Genomic DNA, 22,928 nt, shown 5'->3' on the forward strand with positions numbered 1-22,928 from the left:
TATTCCATGGACCCCATTGTCTGATAGAAGTGTTTAGGGTATTCCATGGACCCCATTGTCTGATAGAAGTGTTTAGGGTATTCCATGGACCCCATTGTCTGATAGAAGTGTTTAGGGTATTCCATGGACCCCATTGTCTGATAGAAGTGTTTAGGGTATTCCATGGACCCCATTGTCTGATAGAAGTGTTTAGGGTATTCCATGGACCCCATTGTCTGATAGAAGTGTTTAGGGTATTCCATGGACCCCATTGTCTGATAGAAGTGTTTAGGGTATTCCATGGACCCCATTGTCTGATAGAAGTGTTTAGGGTATTCCATGGACCCCATTGTCTGATAGAAGTGTTTAGGGTATTCCATGGACCCCATTGTCTGATAGAAGTGTTTAGGGTATTCCATGGACCCCATTGTCTGATAGAAGTGTTTAGGGTATTCCATGGACCCCATTGTCTGATAGAAGTGTTTAGGGTATTCCATGGACCCCATTGTCTGATAGAAGTGTTTAGGGTATTCCATGGACCCCATTGTCTGATAGAAGTGTTTAGGGTATTCCATGGACCCCATTGTCTGATAGAAGTGTTTAGGGTATTCCATGGACCCCATTGTCTGATAGAAGTGTTTAGGGTATTCCATGGACCCCATGGCACAAGAGTCTCAGAGTAGGAGTGTTGATCTAGGATCAGTTTAGCCATTTAGATCAAAATGAATAAGAGGCGGTTCTTTGTGAATATGGGCCCAGGTCTTTCACATTCGACCTTTTGAGGTCAGTAGTAATATGGATGAATAGTGAGGTGCAGTAGGTCAGTAGTAATATGGATGAATAGTGAGGTGCAGTAGGTCAGTAGTAATATGGATGAATAGTGAGATGCAGTAGGTCAGTAGTAATATGGATGAATAGTGAGATGCAGTAGGTCAGTAGTAATATGGATGAATAGTGAGGTGCAGTAGGTCAGTAGTAATATGGATGAATAGTGAGGTGCAGTAGGTCAGTAGTAATATGGATGAATAGTGAGGTGCAGTAGGTCAGTAGTAATATGGATGAATAGTGAGGTGCAGTAGGTCAGTAGTAATATGGATGAATAGTGAGGTGCAGTAGGTCAGTAGTAATATGGATGAATAGTGAGGTGCAGTAGGTCAGTAGTAATATGGATGAATAGTGAGGTGCAGTAGGTCAGTAGTAATATGGATGAATAGTGAGGTGCAGTAGGTCAGTAGTAATATGGATGAATAGTGAGGTGCAGTAGGTCAGTAGTAATATGGATGAATAGTGAGGTGCAGTAGGTCAGTAGTAATATGGATGAATAGTGAGGTGCAGTAGGTCAGTAGTAATATGGATGAATAGTGAGGTGCAGTAGGTCAGTAGTAATATGGATGAATAGTGAGGTGCAGTAGGTCAGTAGTAATATGGATGAATAGTGAGGTGCAGTAGGTCAGTAGTAATATGGATGAATAGTGAGGTGCAGTAGGTCAGTAGTAATATGGATGAATAGTGAGGTGCAGTAGGTCAGTAGTAATATGGATGAATAGTGAGGTGCAGTAGGTCAGTAGTAATATGGATGAATAGTGAGGTGCAGTAGGTCAGTAGTAATATGGATGAATAGTGAGGTGCAGTAGGTCAGTAGTAATATGGATGAATAGTGAGGTGCAGTAGGTCAGTAGTAATATGGATGAATAGTGAGGTGCAGTAGGTCAGTAGTAATATGGATGAATAGTGAGGTGCAGTAGGTCAGTAGTAATATGGATGAATAGTGAGGTGCAGTAGGTCAGTAGTAATATGGATGAATAGTGAGGTGCAGTAGGTCAGTAGTAACATGGATGAATAGTGAGGTGCAGTAGGTCAGTAGTAACATGGATGAATAGTGAGGTGCAGTAGGTCAGTAGTAATATGGATGAATAGTGAGGTGCAGTAGGTCAGTAGTAATATGGATGAATAGTGAGGTGCAGTAGGTCAGTAGTAATATGGATGAATAGTGAGGTGCAGTAGGTCAGTAGTAATATGGATGAATAGTGAGGTGCAGTAGGTCAGTAGTAATATGGATGAATAGTGAGGTGCAGTAGGTCAGTAGTAATATGGATGAATAGTGAGGTGCAGTAGGTCAGTAGTAATATGGATGAATAGTGAGGTGCAGTAGGTCAGTAGTAATATGGATGAATAGTGAGGTGCAGTAGGTCAGTAGTAATATGGATGAATAGTGAGGTGCAGTAGGTCAGTAGTAATATGGATGAATAGTGAGGTGCAGTAGGTCAGTAGTAATATGGATGAATAGTGAGGTGCAGTAGGTCAGTAGTAATATGGATGAATAGTGAGGTGCAGTAGGTCAGTAGTAATATGGATGAATAGTGAGGTGCAGTAGGTCAGTAGTAATATGGATGACTAGTGAGATGCAGTAGGTCAGTAGTAATATGGATGAATAGTGAGGTGCAGTAGGTCAGTAGTAATATGGATGAATAGTGAGGTGCAGTAGGTCAGTAGTAATATGGATGAATAGTGAGGTGCAGTAGGTCAGTAGTAATATGGATGAATAGTGAGGTGCAGTAGGTCAGTAGTAATATGGATGAATAGTGAGGTGCAGTAGGTCAGTAGTAATATGGATGAATAGTGAGGTGCAGTAGGTCAGTAGTAATATGGATGAATAGTGAGGTGCAGTAGGTCAGTAGTAATATGGATGAATAGTGAGGTGCAGTAGGTCAGTAGTAATATGGATGAATAGTGAGATGCAGTAGGTCAGTAGTAATATGGATGAATAGTGAGGTGCAGTAGGTCCGTAGTAATATGGATGAATAGTGAGGTGCAGTAGGTCAGTAGTAATATGGATGAATAGTGAGGTGCAGTAGGTCAGTAGTAACATGGATGAATAGTGAGGTGCAGTAGGTCAGTAGTAACATGGATGAATAGTGAGGTGCAGTAGGTCAGTAGTAATATGGATGAATAGTGAGGTGCAGTAGGTCAGTAGTAATATGGATGAATAGTGAGGTGCAGTAGGTCAGTAGTAATATGGATGAATAGTGAGGTGCAGTAGGTCAGTAGTAATATGGATGAATAGTGAGATGCAGTAGGTCAGTAGTAATATGGATGAATAGTGAGGTGCAGTAGGTCAGTAGTAATATGGATGAATAGTGAGGTGCAGTAGGTCAGTAGTAATATGGATGAATAGTGAGGTGCAGTAGGTCAGTAGTAATATGGATGAATAGTGAGATGCAGTAGGTCAGTAGTAATATGGATGAATAGTGAGATGCAGTAGGTCAGTAGTAATATGGATGAATAGTGAGGTGCAGTAGGTCAGTAGTAATATGGATGAATAGTGAGGTGCAGTAGGTCAGTAGTAATATGGATGAATAGTGAGGTGCAGTAGGTCAGTAGTAATATGGATGAATAGTGAGGTGCAGTAGGTCAGTAGTAATATGGATGAATAGTGAGGTGCAGTAGGTCAGTAGTAATATGGATATGTTTTGGTGTGTTCTCCAGGCGGGCACGGTGCGAGACTCCATGGCCAAGTCCCTGTACAGCGCACTGTTTGACTGGATCGTGTTCCGGATCAACCACGCGCTGCTCAACAACCGGGACTTGGAAGAGAGCGCCAAGGTAAGACCAACGTGACTGCTGTCATGCTTTGTTATGACATGCTCATGTCTGCTTATAACATAACTATGTCATGCGCTGATCACATGCTCACCTCTCCACTTCATTAAGATTAAGATCACTTTATTGGTCGATTTCAAGTTCCAACCAAAATGTTACTTCTGCTTTTAACCCAACCCCTCCGAAAGACACACATACATACAGTGGTGGAAAAAGTACCCAATCGTCCTACTTGAGTAAAAGTAAAGATACCTTAATAGAAAATGACTCAAAGTGAAAGTGAAAGTCGCCCAGTGAAATACTACTTGAGTAAAAGTCTAAAAGTATTTGGTTTTAAATATACTTAAGTATCAAAAGTACAAGTATAAATAATTTCACATTCCTTATATTAAGCAAAACAGACGGCACGATTTTCTTGTTTTTTAAATGTATGGATAGCCAGGGCCACATTCCAACACTCAGACATCATTTACAAAGGAAGCATTTGTGTTTAGTGAGTCCGCCAGATCAGAGGCAGTAGGGATGACCAGGGATGTTCTCTTAATAAGTGTGTGAATTGGACCATTTTCCTGTCCTGCTAAGCATTCAAAATGTAACGTGTACTTTTGGGTGTCAGGGAAAATGTATGGAGTAAAAAGTACATTATTTTCTTTAGGAATGTGGTGAAGTAAAAGTAAAAGTTGTCAAAAATGTAAATAATAAAGTACAAGATACCTCCAAAAAATGACTTAAGTAGTACTTTTAAATATTTGTACTAAAGTACTTTACGCCACTGCATACATATACAGGTTTTGGAGAGGTGTGTTGGGCTGCCACACTGGGCGCCCGGGGAGCTGTTGTTTGGGCGGTTAAGTGCCTTGCTCAAGGGCACAACGTTTACCCTCCGTTTGCCAGCTTACCTCCTGCCAGATTGTTTTCCGTCGAACCCGGGATTCGAACTGGCAATCCTCCAGTTGCTGGCTCACCTCTCTAACCACTAGGCTACCTGCCGCTCACCTCTTCACCCAGAATAACTGTGTTCACGGTCATAGTTGAAGCACTGGATACACACAGGCTTTATACTTCTGTTACAGGTGTTCAAATAGAGCATGAGCACGTTGGCAGAGACATGCTGTGATAAGACAATGCTTTTTTATTGATTTAATAAATCATGGTATGAACCACCTTCTGGAAACAGTGACATCAGTGGTTTTGTTTGAATGGCTTTGGTTGAGCATGTTTGCCATTTATATGGCTAAGGATCTTTGGTAACTTTCTCAGTAAGACTTTCACCAATATGGCCTTCATATTTAATAGTTTTTTAATCAAAACGCATATCGTCAATTGAGATTTCACCCTCATGTATCCCTCACAGATCTTTTCCATCGGAGTGCTGGACATCTTTGGCTTTGAGGACTACGAAAACAACAGCTTTGAGCAGTTCTGTATCAACTTCGCCAACGAGAGGCTCCAACACTACTTCAATCAGCACATCTTTAAGCTTGAGCAGGTAAGGCATTTGACATTCCTGCACCCTTTCAGTACTAAATGTGCTTATGCACAATGCACTTACATGGAAGTCTACTATACAGTAGTCCTTTAAAGACGCAGGCAGGCTCCTCCAGTGGGTTATGCAATAGGGTTTATTATGGGGCTGACCACCACACGACTCGCCTCTTCAACCCTCTGACTACTGATTATGATGGATGGATGTTACCTCCTCAACCCTCATTATGATGGATGTATGTTACCTCCTCAACCCTCATTATGATGGATGTATGTTACCTCCTCAACCCTCATTATGATGGATGTATGTTACCTCCTCAACCCTCATTATGATGGATGTATGTTACCTCCTCAACCCTCATTATGATGGATGTATGTTACCTCCTCAACCCTCATTATGATGGATGTATGTTACCTCCTCAACCCTCATTATGATGGATGGATGTTACCTCCTCAACCCTCATTATGATGGATGTATGTTACCTCCTCAACCCTCATTATGATGGATGTACAGTGAGGGAAAAAAGTATTTGATCCCCTGCTGATTTTGTATGTTTTCCCACTGACAAAGAAATGATCAGTCTATAATTTTAATGGTAGGTTTATTTGAACAGTGAGAGACAGAATAACAACAAAAAAATCCAGAAAAACGCATGTCAAAAATGTTATAAATTGATTTGGATTTTAATGAGGAAAATAAGTATTTGACCCCCTCTCAATCAGAAAGATTTCTGGCTCCCAGGTGTCTTTTATACAGGTAACGAGCTGAGATTAGGAGCGCACTCTTAAAGGGAGTGCTCCTAATCTCAGTTTGTTACCTGTATAAAAGACACCTGTCCACAGAAGCAATCAATCAATCAGATTCCAAACTCTCCACCATGGCCAAGACCAAAGAGCTCTCCAAGGATGTCAGGGACAAGATTGTAGACCTACACAAGGCTGGAATGGGCTACAAGACCACCGCCAAGCAGCTTGGTGAGAAGGTGACAACAGTTGGTGCGATTATTCGCACATGGAAGAAACACAAAAGAACTGTCAATCTCCCTAGGCCTGGGGCGCCATGCAAGATCTCACCTCGTGGAGTTGCAATGATCATGAGAACGGTGAGGAATCAGCCCAGAACTACACAGGAGGATCTTGTCAATGATCTCAAGGACCATAGTCACCAAGAAAGCAATTGGTTAACACACTACGCTGTGAAGGACTGAAATCCTGCAGCGCCCGCAAGGTCCCCCTGCTCAAGAAAGCACATATACAGGCCCGTCTGAAGTTTGCCAATGAACATCTGAATGATTCAGAGGAGAACTGGGTGAAAATGTTGTGGTCAGATGAGACCAAAATCGAGCTCTTTGCCATCAACTCAACTCGCCGTGTTTGGAAGAGGAGGAATGCTGCCTATGACCCCAAGAACACCATCGCCACCGTCAAACATGGAGGTGGAAACATTATGCTTTGGGGGTGTTTTTCTGCTAAGGGGACAGGACAACTTCACCGCATCAAAGGGATGATGGACGGGGCCATGTACCGTCAAATCTTGGGTGAGAACCTCCTTCCCTCAGCCAGGGCATTGAAAATGGGTCGTGGATGGGTATTCCAGCATGACAATGACCCAAAACACACGGCCAAGGCAACAAAGGAGTGGCTCAAGAAGAAGCACATTAAGGTCCTGGAGTGGCCTAGCCCTCCTGAGATGTGTGCAAACCTGGTGGCCAACTACAAGAAACGTCTGACCTCTGTGATTGCCAACAAGGATTTTGCCACCAAGTACTAAGTCATGTTTTGCAGAGGGGTCAAATAATTATTTCCCTCATTAAAATGCAAATCAATTTATAACATTTTTGACATGAGTTTTTCTGGATTTTTTTATAAAATGGGTGGTCCTCTGTAGCTCAGCTGGTAGAGCACGGCGCTTTTGGTTTCGATCCCCGGGACCACCCATACACAAAAATGTATGCACGCATGACTGTAAGTCGCTTTGGATAAAGCGTCTGCTAAATGGCATTGTTATAATAAACCTACCATTACAATTATAGACTGATCATTTCTTTGTCAGTGGGCAAACGTACAAAATCAGCAGGGGATCAAATACTTTTTTCCCCTCACTGTATGTTACCTCCTCAACCCTCATTATGATGGATGTGTGTTACCTCCTCAACCCTCATTATGATGGATGTATGTTACCTCCTCAACCCTCATTATGATGGATGTATGTTACCTCCTCAACCCTCATTATGATGGATGTGTGTTACCTCCTCAACCCTCATTATGATGGATGTGTGTTACCTCCTCAACCCTCATTATGATGGATGTGTGTTACCTCCTCAACCCTCATTATGATGGATGTGCGTTACCTCCTCAACCCTCATTATGATGGATGTGCATGACCTCCTCAACCCTCATTATGATGGATGTGTGTTGGTGTTAACTGACTGGATTGGAGAAAAAGGTTGTTTCGGTCATGATCAGCTTTGTAGGTAAACATCATGTTTAACCACGATTGACTGAGTCACTTGTCCTTTAGTACTTTTAGGCTGCGTTTAGACAGGCAGCCCAATTCTGATATTTTTTTCCACTAATTGGTATTTTGACCAATGACATCAGATCTTTTTCAAAGCTGATCTGATTGGTCAAAAGACCAATTAGTGAAAAAATATCATAATTTGGCTGCCTGTCTAAACGCAGCCTTAGTGAGTACAACTGAAACTGATTGACTGAATCACTTGTCCTTTAGGACTCTTAGTGAGTACAACTGAAACTGATTGGAGAGTTCCTTTTACAGTGCCATATCGGCAATGACACATACTGTATTTGCTGAAGGAGGCCTCCTGTACAAAGGCACCCATCCATAAAGCCACTGCCTTCATTAACCTCCATGTTAAAAATTAGCCATGGCTTTTGAACATGTACAGCCCTCACTCAACTTCTAAGAGGGTTTGTTTGCTTCATGCTTTGGTAAGTTTGGGCCATTGCATCGTGCTACTAATAAGTCCGATTTTGTGGGATTTCCTATGTTAAGATGTACTGTTCCTCAACAGAACAAATGGCTTATGAAATGAATTGTCATAGAACACCACTGAAATGAAGTGTTAGAACTCAATCAAGACAATACTCCGATATAGTTCTGAAGTGTTAGAACTCAATCAAGACTATACTCTGGTATAGTTCTGAACTCAATACTCATAAGAATTTACTAAAGCAACCACGTGCTGCTTGTTATAAGCAGGCAGCCATTTTTCTGGTGGTTATAAATGTCCTTATCCGCTACCGTTTCTGGTGGTTATAAATGTCCTTATCCGCTACCGTTTCTGGTGGTTATAAATGTCCTTATCCGCTACCGTTTCTGGTGGTTATAAATGTCCTTATCCGCTACCGTTTCTGGTGGTTATAAATGTCCTTATCCGCTACCGTTTCTGGTGGTTATAAATGTCCTTATCCACTACCGTTTCTGGTGGTTATAAATGTCCTTATCCACTACCGTTTCTGGTGGTTATAAATGTCCTTATCCACTACCGTTTCTGGTGGTTATAAATGTCCTTATCCACTACCGTTTCTGGTGGTTATAAATGTCGTTATCCACTACATTTCTTTTTGATAATTTTGAGCTTATAAATTAAAAATTACAAAATAATCCCAGGCATGCACATTCTCGTAGAGGCATTGCTATAAGAGAGAGGTGTGTGTGTGTGTGTGGCCTGAAATCCTCCAGAGTGCGGGTGGAGTGTGTCATTCAGCAAGCTGCAGCGTCTCTCTCCCCAGTGACTGTCATATCAGCAGTGTTGGCAAACCATCAGACGTCTAAACCACTGCTGGCAACGTAGAGGAGGACTGTCATTAGAGCACAGTGTTTATGGTCCATTCACACTCAATGAACAGCATGGTGGCCTACTGTACTGTACACAGCCAGCTAGCAGGGTCACAGTCTTCTTTCTGCTATTAGCTAACAACTATTGTGTTGATAATCATGTCTCGTGTTACGCTGTGCTGAAGTTGTCATCGTCCATAGTGTATACAGAGCATGGGCCTTGATGTTTGTACTGACTGAACTGTGGCTGATCCAAGTCATGTATAGCATCAACATGCCCTCAAAGTCACTGATTTATGATTTGACTAGAAAATGTCTCCATATTGTGTGATCCTGTAAGTCACACTAAAAGGCTCTCTGTGCAGACAGGCATGTTCAGACCCTGTTATAGTGAGAACACGCCAGCCCATCGTCAATGTGTGACTGTGTTGACATCCAAGAATCGGGCTGTCAATGTGACCTGCTTGAGTAGCACAAGGATCATCGATTCTAATGCTTTCCCTTTTCCAAGCACTCACCATAGTTGTCCAGGCATGTTTTGCCCAGTGCTTTCCTTGACAGGAAGGTCCCATTGCAGACGTCCAAGTCCTCTGGGTAACAGAAAATAAGGACTGGGTTATTTGCCATGGTTTGGAGGCCAGGGCAGCCATGGTGCAGAACCGTTTTAGCCGTGCTCAAGGGTGCAACGTCAGGAGATGGCAAGTTATTTGTGCTCATGGGAAATTGAATAAAGCAGGGGTTTATTTGAATATCTGGATTGTATTGTTGTGATAGCATGACTAACCTGCACTAGGGAAGGAAATCCACTAGAAATAGTTGTAGGAAACCAAAGTGTTGGGAGGCTACATTGGGAAAGCCTAGTGGTGTCCCTTACAGACTAGAGATCAACATGGAGACAATATCAAGGTGGCATCAAGGAGCTTTTTTTCCCCGTAATTATTCTGTCTAAAGAGATATTCTGCTAGCCTGTATTTGCATGTTGCCCCTCAGTGAAAGGAAGTGTGTGGGTGTGTGTGACGGAACAAGCGACAGGGGGGCAAAGTTGACAGACGTCCAGGTTGGCTCATCTCCAGCTACGTCTGGCAGGCATGACATCACCATCATAAATCACTACACATGGAGGGATTCTTGGAATACTTAGACTCCTCACACACTTGTATACACACACACACTCACACACACAGACATGCACACAGATACGCACAGACACACACACACAAGAGCTTACACACACACACGAACGCTCATTATACAGTTAATGGTATGTGGTTCGGTATGTGTTTTTACCTAACCATTTATAGAGATCTTGTAAATGTAGTTTTATGGTTTTTCCATGTGCTACCGGGGTTCGTTCATGTTGTTGGCCAGATCTAGGCTCACTGAAGGAGACGTGACGGAGTCAAGAGAGGGAAGCAGATTAGAGACGGAGGTTAACTGACAAACAGCAGATTGAAGACGGTCCACAATAGAGACCGAGGTTAACCGACAAACAGCAGATTTAAGACGGTCCACAATAGAGACAGAGTTTAACAGACAAACAGCAGATTTAAGATGGTCCACAATAGAGACCAAGGTTAACAGACAAACAGCAGATTTAAGATGGTCCACAATAGAGACCGAGGTTAACAGACAAACAGCAGATTTAAGACGGTCCACAATAGAGACCAAGGTTAACAGACAAACAGCAGATTTAAGACGGTCCACAATAGAGACCGAGGTTAACAGACAAACAGCAGATTTAAGACGGTCCACAATAGAGACCGAGGTTAACAGACAAACAGCAGATTTAAGACGGTCCACAATAGAGACCGAGTTTAACAGACAAACAGCAGATTTAAGATGGTCCACAATAGAGACCGAGGTTAACAGACAAACAGCAGATTTAAGACGGTCCACAATAGAGACCGAGGTTAACAGACAAACAGCAGATTGAAGACGGTCCACAATAGAGACCGAGGTTAACAGACAAACAGCAGATTTAAGACGGTCCACAATAGAGACCGAGGTTAACAGACAAACAGCAGATTTAAGACGGTCCACAATAGAGACCGAGGTTAACAGACAAACAGCAGATTTAAGACGGTCCACAATAGAGACCGAGGTTAACAGACAAACAGCAGATTTAAGACGGTCCACAATAGAGACCGAGGTTAACAGACAAACAGCAGATTTAAGACGGTCCACAATAGAGACCGAGGTTAACAGACAAACAGCAGATTTAAGACGGTCCACAATAGAGACCGAGGTTAACAGACAAACAGCAGATTTAAGACGGTCCACAATAGAGACCGAGGTTAACAGACAAACAGCAGATTTAAGACGGTCCACAATAGAGACCGAGGTTAACAGACAAACAGCAGATTTAAGACGGTCCACAATAGAGACCGAGGTTAACAGACAAACAGCAGATTTAAGACGGTCCACAATAGAGACCGAGGTTAACAGACAAACAGCAGATTTAAGACGGTCCACAATAGAGACCGAGGTTAACAGACAAACAGCAGATTTAAGACGGTCCACAATAGAGACCGAGGTTAACAGACAAACAGCAGATTTAAGACGGTCCACAATAGAGACCGAGGTTAACAGACAAACAGCAGATTTAAGACGGTCCACAATAGAGACCGAGGTTAACAGACAAACAGCAGATTTAAGACGGTCCACAATAGAGACCGAGGTTAACAGACAAACATAGCAGATGCTGTATGCACTATGGCATTGTGACACATCAGCCTGAGCCTACCATATCTGAAATATCCACTACATTTTATAGAACCTTGTACAGCGTTTGTGGTGTAAACACAATACATATACAGTGGGGGAAAAAAGTATTTAGTCAGCCACCAATTGTGCAAGTTCTCCCACTTAAAAAGATGAGAGAGGCCTGTCATTTTCATCATAGGTACACGTCAACTATGACAGACAAAATGAGAAAAAAAATCCATAAAATCACATTGTAGGATTTTTAATGAATTTATTTGCAAATTATGGTGGAAAATAAGTATTTGGTCAATAACAAAAGTTTCTCAATACTTTGTTATATACTCTTTGTTGGCAATGACACAGGTCAAACGTTTTCTGTAAGTCTTCACAAGGTTTTCACACACTGTTGCTGGTATTTTGGCCCATTCCTCCATGCAGATCTCCTCTAGAGCAGTGATGTTTTGGGGCTGTCGCTGGGCAACACAGACTTTCAACTCCCTCCAAAGATTTTCTATGGGGTTGAGATCTGGAGACTGGCTAGGCCACTCCAGGACCTTGAAATGCTTCTTACGAAGCCACTCCTTCGTTGCCCGGGCGGTGTGTTTGGGATCATTGTCATGCTGAAAGACCCAGCCACTTTTAATCTTCAATGCCCTTGCTGATGGAAGGTTTTCACTCAAAATCTCACGATACATGGCCCCATTCATTCTTTCCTTTACACGGATCAGTCGTCCTGGTCCCTTTGCAGAAAAACAGCCCCAAAGCATGATGTTTCCACCCCCATGCTTCACAGTAGGTATGGTGTTCTTTGGATGCAACTCAGCATTCTTTGTCCTCCAACCACGACGAGTTGAGTTTTTACCAAAAAGTTCTATTTTGGTTTCATCTGACCATATGACATTCTCCCAATCCTCTTCTGGATCATCCAAATGCACTCTAGCAAACTTCAGACGGGCCTGGACATGTACTGGTCCTCTGTAGCTCAGCTGGTAGAGCACGGCGCTTGTAACGCCAAGGTAGTGGGTTCGAGCCCCGGGACCACCCATACACAAAAAAAAAATATGTATGCACGCATGACTGTAAGTCGCTTTGGATAAAAGCGTCTGCTAAATGGCATATTATTATTATATTATACTGGCTTAAGCAGGGGGACACGTCTGGCACTGCAGGATTTGAGTCCCTGGCGGCGTAGTGTGTAACTGATGGTAGGCTTTGTTACTTTGGTCCCAGCTCTCTGCAGGTCATTCACTAGGTCCCTCCGTGTGGTTCTGGGATTTTTGCTCACCGTTCTTGTGATCATTTTGACCCCACGGGGTGAGATCTTGCGTGGAGCCCCAGATCGAGGGAGATTATCAGTGGTCTTGTATGTCTTCCATTTCCTAATAATTGCTCCCACAGTTGATTTCTTCAAACCAAGCTGCTTACCTATTGCAGATTCAGTCTTCCCAGCCTGGTGCAGGTGTACAATTTTGTTTCTGGTGTCCTTTGACAGCTCTTTGGTCTTGGCCATAGTGGAGTTTGGAGTGTGACTGTTTGAGGTTGTGGACAGGTGTCTTTTATACTGATAACAAGTTCAAACAGGTGCCATTAATACAGGTAACGAGTGGAGGACAGAGGAGCCTCTTAAAGAAGAAGTTACAGGTCTGTGAGAGCCAGAAATCTTGCTTGTTTGTAGGTGACCAAATACTTATTTTCCACCATAATTTGCAAATAAATTCATAAAAAATCCGACAATGTGATTTTCTGGGCTTTCTTTTCTCATTTTGTCTGTCATAGTTGACGTGTACCTATGATGAAAATTACAGGCCTCTCATCTTTTTAAGTGGGAGAACTTGCACAATTGGTGGCTGACTAAATACTTTTTTTCCCCACTGTATGTGGTCCCTTTTAGTCACAGATCTAGGATCAGGTCACCCTTCCCAAATGCCAAGAGTGTGCAAAGCTGGCATCAAGGCAAAGGGTGGCTATTTGAAGAATCTCAAATATAAAATATATTTTGATTGTTTAACACTTTTTTGGTTACTACATGATTCCATATGTGTTATTTCATGTTTTTGATGTCTTCACTATTATTCTACAATGTAAAAATGTTTACAAATAAAGAAAAACCCTTGAATTAGTAGGTGTGTCCAAACTTTTGACTGGTAGTGTATATGCTCCCTTTTAGTCACAGATCTAGGATCAGGTCCCAAATTCTAACCATGAACACTGTCAGCTTCTACGAAGTACAATATTCATGGCGGGCAAATATTTTCATTTGAGCCTAGCATTGAAGGACTGGACCGTTGGTTCATTCCATTCTTCTACAGACTGGGATCATAAACCACCGTATTAGGTTATTGTTTTTGTGCCCATGCAGCGCACCAATGAGGTTTGTTCTCGTATTTCCCAGTCCTTATTTGCGAGGACAGTGGGATAACAGATTAACTGGTTTGTTCAGCTGACTTGTGTGACTTTTGGCTAAAAGAAAGGAGGGGGGAAAAGGAGGGTGAAGGAGATTGATTTGATTAAACCCTCGCTGGGATTATAGTCCTTTATTGCGCCGTTCTTTTTCCCAGCGAGTCAAGGAGATGACGTGCAGGAGGGGAAAAACACTGCAAAATGCAAAGAATGCTTTTCACATTATTAAACCGCAAAGTGGTCCAGGCAGGCACATCCCAGCCCAGCCCAGCCCAGCCCAGCCCAGCCCAGCCCAGCCCAGCTCAGCACAGCTCAGCTCAGGGAAAGGTTGTGCTGTGTTGTAGCACAACAGGAAAGCAACACTACTACTGGAACACTGTTGTTTTGTTTGTTCAGGCCCAGTGTCAAGGGTCAGTGGAGGCTTCTGAGGGGAGGACGGCCCATAATAATGGCTGGGACGGAGCGAATGGAATGGCATCAAACAAATAGAAACCATGTGTTTCGATGTATTTGATACCGTTCCACCAATTCGGCTCCAGACGTTACCAAGAGCCCGTCCTCCCCAATTAAGGTGCCACCAACCTCCAGTGCCAAGAGTGAAGAAACACCACACAGTTAGAGTACAAGTACATGTTTTTTAACCTGTCCTTTGGATGAAATGTGTGGGCTGTGAATGACGGTTATGTGATTGATGTTTGTCAGGGCAATCAGTTTCCCTTACTCCACCATCATATGCATAGTTTTCTGACTTTGCAGTTGTTGCAGACAACCCAAACCTCTGTAGAACAGCATATAAGAGAAAAGGGAGGTCCCATACAATGTTATGGGGCTCAGTGGTATTTGGTACAAATTGATAAGATTCTTACTATACTTACTTTGAGTGTTGAACCATAGCATTGTACATTAATAGTAAGATCACATCTTCATGTTTCTGTTGTTTGTTCATCCTGGAAACCCTAGACCTACTCCAATTCGCATACCGCCCCCAACAGATCCACAGACGACGTAATCTCAATCGCACTCCACACTGCCCTTTCCCACCTGGACAAAAAGGAACACCTATGTGAGAATGCTGTTCATTGACTACAGCTCAGCGTTCAACTAATTAATCAAATAGCCACCCGGACTATTTGCATTGACACCTCCCCTTTTGTTTATTATCTATGCATAGTAACTTTACCCCTACCTACATGTACAAATTACTTCGACTAACCTGTACCCCCGCACATTGACTCGGTACCGGTACCCCCTGTATATAGCCTTGTTATTGTTATTTTATGGTGTTACATTTTATTATTTTTTATTTTTTACTGTAGTTTATTTAGTAAATATTTTCTTAACTCTATTTTCTTAAAACTGCATTGTTGGTTAAGGGATTGTAAGTAAGCATTTCACGCTAAGGTCTACACCTGTTGTATTCGGCGCATGTGACAAATAAAATGTGATTTGATTTGTTTGTATAGGAGGAGTACAGGGCGGAGGGCATCAGCTGGCACAACATTGACTACGTCGACAACACAGGCTGCATCAACCTCATCAGCAAGAAACCCACAGCGCTGCTCCACCTGCTGGATGAAGAGTCCAAGTGAGTCCATCAGACCTCTCTCGCTCTCTCTTTCAGATTCCCTCTTGCTCTGTCAGACCTGGGTCAAAATACGATGCATGATTCCACTCCGTAAGACTGGCAAGGAAGTGACTGTGACTAGGATGATGTTATAGTGGAGAACAGTGATACTCTGTAATGGGAGATATTCAGGTCGCATCATACTGCATACTCTATGAAGTCTTAAAATATACACAACCTGATATCCAAACAGTCCTCTTCTGATAACAGACAGTTTTAATAAGCATGTTTTAATTCATTCATGAGCATGGCTGTTTCAGTACAACGTCCTCATCATTCCCTCTCCATGTGTTGTAACTAAACGCTCCTTCTTGATTTGGACACTGACGCACCGAATTCCTCCCACTTGAAATACCTGGAAATCGAGTCCCTGGCGCTCTGTGTTTGTCATAGCTCAAGTTCCCCTTAGCCTCCCCCTGACCCACTCTTCCTCTCCTCTTCCTGTAAGCTGTTGGTTTACTGTGAGCACTTCTGACAGGGGAACTGCTGTGCAGCGTCTCTAAAGGCTTGAGAGAAAGCAGGAGTTTATCGTCCTCCTCTGGCCCAACCACCTTCTCTCTATGGGGAGAGTTTGACTCTTAGGTGTAAATCTAGGATCAGCTCACCCTCCATTAATCATTGCCTTAGCCATTAGAGGGGAAATATAAAACTGACCTTACATCAGTGTTCATGGGTGACTTCGTTCTATGGATGAAGATTCCAAGGAGGAGTTGTGGAAGTTGGAACCACCCATAACTCTTTGTGCTACTATATAATCAGAATCATTATTCTGTAGGGGCTAGAAGAGGAGAGCGGGATGAATAGGTGTCTGTCTGTGTCCGTCTGTGTTTCTGTCTGTGTCCGTCTGTGTTTCTGTGTTGTGATCCTCTCTGAGACATGATGACATCACCCCCCCCCCCCCGTCATCCTTGTCCCAGCTTCCCCCAGGCCTCTAACCAGACTCTGCTGGACAAGTTCAAGCGTCAGCATGAGGGCAACGGCTACATCGAGTTCCCCGCCGTCATGGAGCCCGCCTTCATCATCCGCCACTACGCCGGCAAGGTCAAATACGGGGTCAAGGTCAGTGTCTGCCTGTCTGGGTTCAACGAGAGCTTCATGTTTGTGTCATAGCGTCCTAGCTTAAATCATTCCATTGAATGGAAATGTCTGTAGGACCAACTACTGTTTACTTTGGCAGGAATCATATCAGAGCCAGCATGGTTCAGGTTAGCACGGTAGTGTTAAGGTTATAGGGGTCATCTCATATCTCTGTGGTAGTGTTTTCTTTTTGCGTGGGAGGTTGTAGTTCAAATCAGGCAAGGTGTTTCATGCATTTGGACATATAGTCTACTGTAACTGACAGGCACAGACACACACACCCAGTAATGGGCTGTGAAGACTTACACATTCCTGTACAGGGGGATTTCTTCATCACTCTCTTGGCCCGGTTCCCTGCTGCAGAGTCCTATAACCCAGACCTCAGACTTGGCAACCAGGAATATTTCACACACTGTGCAGGTCTGGACAGTCGTCTTTAGCTAAACTTGTTTCTACCTCGTCTCCTGCGAACAACAAACGCTTCATTCTCTCTTGAATAACCTGTTAATTTCCATGGTATTTACTATTGTTGTTTTTGGATGGAACAGAGTCCAAGTAACACTTCACAGCTTGGTTGGAACCACATTGGCAATATATGAGGCATCAATCAATATAATTACACTGCGGAGAGGAGCATTAAGAAAGGTTTTAATTAGCGGTGTTGCAATCCAGTTCAAACTGAGTGCATCCTCTATTACACGGCTTCTTTAGTGACATGGTTTTGGAAACCTCAGGAGTTCTTCTGCCATACCATACAATCTGTAGCTCAATTGGTAGAGCATGGCGCTTGTAACGCCAGGGTAGTGGGTTCGATCCCCGGGACCACCCATACGTAAAAAAAAATGTATGCACACATGACTGTAAGTCGCTTTGGATAAAAGCGTCTGCTAAATGGCATATTATTATATATTATACAAGAAGCTGCGTACCTGTTCCAATGAAAGTCTCACTAGAGAGGAAATTAAAAGCTGAAATATGTATTGAAGCTAAGCTGAGCTTATGTGTTTGTAAACTGAGGGTGAACTGAGTGCAATGCTTAGCCCTTCACTCTCTCTCTCGCTCTCACTCACTCACTCACTCACTCGTATTCCCACACAGGACTTCCGGGAGAAGAATACGGACCACATGCGTCCGGACATCGTGGCCCTGCTGAAGAGCAGTAAGAACGCCTTCATCTGTGGCCTGATGGGCATCGACCCCCCAGCCACCTTCCGCTGGGCCGTCCTCAGAGCTTACTTCAGGGCCATGGTGGCCTTCAGGGAGGCTGGGAAGAGACACGTACACAGGAAGAGTGGTGAGTGTGCTGCACACTGTAGACTTTTTTCCTGAGTCCTTTTCCCCCTTTAGGCTCCTGAGTCCTTTTCCCCCTTTAGGCTCCTGAGTCCTTTTCCCCCTTTAGGCTCCTGAGTCCTTTTCCCCCTTTAGGCTCCTGAGTCCTTTTCCCCCTTTAGGCTCCTGAGTCCTTTCCCCCCTTTAGGCTCCTGAGTCCTTTTCCCCCTTTAGGCTCCTGAGTCCTTTTCCCCCTTTAGGCTCCTGAGTCCTTTCCCCCCTTTAGGCTCCTGAGTCCTTTCCCCCCTTTAGGCTCCTGAGTCCTTTCCCCCTTTAGGCTCCTGAGTCCTTTTCCCCCTTTAGGCTCCTGAGTCCTTTTCCCCCTTTAGGCTCCTGAGTCCTTTCCCCCCTTTAGGCTCCTGAGTCCTTTTCCCCCTTTAGGCTCCTGAGTCCTTTTCCCCCCTTTAGGCTCCTGAGTCCTTTTCCCCCTTTAGGCTCCTGAGTCCTTTTCCCCCTTTAGGCTCCTGAGTCCTTTCCCCCCTTTAGGCTCATTTAAATGAACATAAAAAAAAAAATCAGCTTCATATTCATCATCTCCAGCACTACCCAAACATCAACATATGTGAAAATGGCGCATTTCCCCTCCTCTCATGGACAACATTTAGAGGGAGATAAGTGTTTTCAATGACATCATTGCTGTGCATCGTGATTTTAACCAATTATGAGTAGGCATTGCATACTAATCGTCTACTAATTGGTTGATGTTATTTTCAATCATGCATTAGTAGGCAACATAGAACGCACCATTTACACATACATTGATGTTGAGGTGGTGCTGGAGATGATGAATATGAAGTTGAAACATTTTGAAATGTCCCTTTAATTCAAGTACACCAGTCATTAGGCATACAGAAATGATGTAGCTATACGGTTGTGTCCCATACCTCCGTCTATGTTTGTATACTGTTGTGTGTGTGGACCCCAGTGCAGCCAGGGCCCAGACTGTGTCCCATACCTCCCTGTATGTTTGTATACTGTAGTGTGTGTGTGGACCCCAGTGCAGCCAGGGCCCAGACTGTGTCCCATACCTCCGTCTATGTTTGTATACTATAGTGTGTGTGTGGACCCCAGTGCAGCCAGGGCCCAGACTGTGTCCCATACCTCCCTGTATGTTTGTATACTATAGTGTGTGTGTGGACCCCAGTGCAGCCAGGGCCCAGACTGTGTCCCATACCTCCCTGTATGTTTGTATACTGTAGTGTGTGTGCCTAGTGCTGCTAGTGCTGTCATGCATTCAGTAGCTGTCTCTGTTAGCTTCCGCTCTATATGACTGCCTTCTATCTGTCAACCCTTTAGTCTACACTGCTGCCTTCTATCCTTCAACCCTTTAGTCTACACTGCTGCCTTCTGTCCCTCAACCCTTGTCCCTCAACCCTTTAGTCTACAGTGGTGCCTTCTGTCCCTCAACCCTTTAGTCTACAGTGGTGCCTTCTGTCCCTCAACCCTTGTCCCTCAACCCTTTAGTCTACAGTGGTGCCTTCTGTCCCTCAACCCTTTAGTCTACAGTGGTGCCTTCTGTCCCTCAACCCTTTAGTCTACAGTGGTGCCTTCTGTCCCTCAACCCTTTAGTCTACAGTGGTGCCTTCTGTCCCTCAACCTTTGTCCCTCAACCCTTTAGTCTACAGTGGTGCCTTCTGTCCCTCAACCCTTCAGTCTACACTGCTGCTACCTCTTGTCTGCCTGCACTGAACATAGACACATTGACATTGTGATTCAGCTTTATGCACTGTACACTCCTAGATAGACAACTATAGCCTTTTTGATTCCTAAACACACTTTCACATAGTATAGCTCCTCACTTCCATGCTGACAAAGCAGTAAAGACATTGATTCATTTCCTTATGTGTGAGCATCAATACCAACTGCTGGGGCCCAATACCAATTGACGGAAATGTGTGTCAGATAACTGACTCAATGTTCAAATTCTTGATTACGCATTCAGAAATGTGCTCACGCCAAATTTAAACGTAACACTGTCAAAGGGACATGGCGTTATGAATTTGAAAACGGATCACTGGCGACGTCACGATCTCCTAAAGCTGACGACGTGTGAAGGAGGGGAAATAGCCTGCGGGTTAACTCTGTCACCGTTAAGTCAAACTCACACCGGTAGAACCACAACGGATCCCACCTCTGACACCGGCTGCAGTTTGAATGTAGTGTACATCCTCTCTCCTGAACGTCTGGCAGGTGTCTCTCTCATAGTCTGCTGCCCTTCACTCTTCCTCTGTCTAATTTGTCTTTTCTCTCACTTTGTTCTTCTTTTGTTTTTGTTTCCTTCTGGTTTGTTTTGCTTCCCAAAGGGCATGATGCCGCTGCTCCCTGTGCAGTTTTGTGCAGTGTGGATAGTTTTAGCTTTCTGCATCACCCTGTGCATCAGAGAAGTTTAGAGATCCTGCAGAGGTGCAAAGAGGAGAAGTACAGTAAGACTGCATTTCCCACAATACCCCTCTCTCCTCACTTTCATGCAACGGTGAGGGGAAACCGTAGGGGTGAGGCAGACCAACAGCATCAGACCAGATACCCTTTTTTTTTGTAAATAAACATTGTGATCGAGTTGAATTATAACGTTCTTTAGATATCATTTTTGTGGGGGGGGGGGGACCAATTTAAAACCCCAAGATCTCTTGTTAACTCTTCATTAAACTCTGTAGTTTAGTTCCACAGCATTAGTCATCCACCTGTACGTTTTGTCTAGATGTTTACTAGGTGAACCAAGAAGGCATAATGTTTCTATTCATCCTTCCTTTAAATTAGATGCTTGTTGGTCTCCTCTCCCTCTACACCTCTCCCCCTCCCCCAATCTCTGCATGTACCTGTATGTGTCTTAACAGCCAGTGTTGCATGTGATCTAGTATGTGCCTATGCTAGTCCCCCCCTTCTCACTAACTCTGTGATTGTGGGTGCGACCCAGCACTGAACGGTCCTGTTAGCATGGTGACAGGCACTCTAACCTCCTTTAATCCACACTGTGGTCTGGGGTAATGCACAGTAGCACCACCATCACCATCATAGACACATGCAGTGTTGTCACCATGTTGCCCTGGTGGCCCTGGCCTGTTACCCTGCCCTGGTACCTGCTCAGGGGCAGGGTGCGTAGATCAGGGGTCATCTCACTGGTCCACCATGTCACTAGTCTGCACCCCCCCCTACAAAACACACACACCTCCACATGAAGGCACTCATTTGGGGTGGTGGTGGAGGAATAGGGGATGTTTAGATCTACAACCAATCCCAATTCACCCTCTAGCCTCCCCGCTATGCATGTTTTTAGATCTGAAAGGATTTGGCAGGTGTAAGAAATATAGAGAACTCCATCCAGCCTATCAGAGGGCATGGTTGTGCTATTACCATATTGTTTATTGCTTATCCTTATCCTATTACCATATTCCAATCATCTCAGATCTACCCACAGGTAGGGTCTAGGGGACGATCTGGAAGGGTATGGTTTCCATGTAGGGGATGGGGGTTGGGTTGGAGGGGTTTCCATGTAGGGGATGGGGGTTGGGTTGGAGGGGTTTCCACCTTTCCCACCATGTCTCCCTCATGTAAATCTAGCTAAGCTATTCACACAGACACCAGTAATATCACTCTTCTAGTGTTCTAGAAAAAAATAACACATTCTTCAGGGTTTTTCAACATCAAGTCCACACCAAGCACAGTTTTTAAGAGCTTGTACCCAACTGTTCAGTTTTGTTCTTCTCTTTTTGACCCTTCGACAGCGCCGGATATAGCAGAAAATACTGATGATACTGAAAACGGTATAGCATACAGCCGAACCAGTCTGAAATGAGTCGCTAGACTGTAGTTCACTTCAAATCCCTGATGGCATGCTTTCTAGATGCTCTGTTTTCTCTCACTGTGTCTGATTGGAAGAGGTTTCACAATGTTGGTGTATGGATTACATCATCTCCTCTGCCAACTGTCATAAGCCAATCAGATTGAGGGAAACCTCACTGCTGCCAAAAACACAGCCATTGGAGATATTGAAAAATGCTTTCCTGACCAAACCGGTTTGCTTTCTCCAATTGGAGGCCAACAAATATCTCACTCAAATAGGTGCCTCTGAATTGAGTGTATGTATATTTTGGCTTCAGAGCTACAATGGTTCATTTAAAATCCAGAAGCACCCATTGTTCTTTTAAATGCAACAATTCAGCTCAATTATATTTTGCATAAATAGATTTTTGACCACAAAGTTATAGATTCTCCTCTAGGTCTTCATGTATATCATCATACAATTCTTCATAGAATATCATCTTCCGAGAAAATAGATGTTTCTTGGAATATCAGGATGATTCATGAATCATGGGTTTATATAAACATTTGGTTTCTGGGGAGTTAGAATCGTGGTTCTTAGTGTTGGACCTTCCCAATTATAAAAGGCATGTTTCCAATAACTGTGTCTTTAACAGTGTCTGTCCATACAGTGAACTAAAACCCTTGTTAATCATTAGTCCAAACTAAACTGAGTAACACTTCCAAAATGGATCTTCCAGACTTCCGTAATTCTCACAATCACGCTAACAACAGCACACAAACTTAACCCGATTAAATCAGACATTTGGATTACATTTTCCAGCGGGCAAAACTGGTTGAAATGACATCATTACCACCAGAAACAGCCCAGTTTTGTCCACTGGGTTGGAACTGGTATTGTCCTGGTGTCTGAGGTGGTCTAACATTGGTCTGGGTTTGGCCTGGTCCATCTGTGCGTGTCCTCTCACCTGGTTGTGTCCTCCTCCTCCTCCCCTGTCTCTCCCGGCTCAGGTGTGGTCAGGAAGAGTCTACGCACACCGCTGTCGGACCTGCAGGGCAGCAACACGCTCAACGAGAAATCTCCACGGTAAGACCACCTGTGTACTGTAAGGTGTATGCTGAGATATGTTGTAGCCCAGCGGTTAGCAACATTGGACCAGTAACCGAAAA

The 22,928-nt window shown here is 43.8% G+C and overlaps 1 protein-coding gene across 1 annotated transcript in view; it reads left to right on the forward strand.

The window, feature by feature from the left end:
* LOC121548154 (unconventional myosin-IXAa) overlaps positions 1-22,928 on the forward strand; it is a 138,791-nt gene that overhangs the window by 78,007 nt on the left and 37,856 nt on the right. The window contains 7 exon segments of the mRNA XM_045209969.1: positions 3,466-3,582; positions 4,934-5,068; positions 15,433-15,554; positions 16,511-16,652; positions 17,769-17,964; positions 20,303-20,422; positions 22,770-22,845. Of these exon segments, the coding sequence (XP_045065904.1) occupies positions 3,466-3,582; positions 4,934-5,068; positions 15,433-15,554; positions 16,511-16,652; positions 17,769-17,964; positions 20,303-20,422; positions 22,770-22,845 (908 nt within the window).

This window comes from Coregonus clupeaformis, chromosome 32 (assembly GCF_020615455.1).
Source record: "Coregonus clupeaformis isolate EN_2021a chromosome 32, ASM2061545v1, whole genome shotgun sequence".
NCBI lineage: Eukaryota > Metazoa > Chordata > Actinopteri > Salmoniformes > Salmonidae > Coregonus > Coregonus clupeaformis.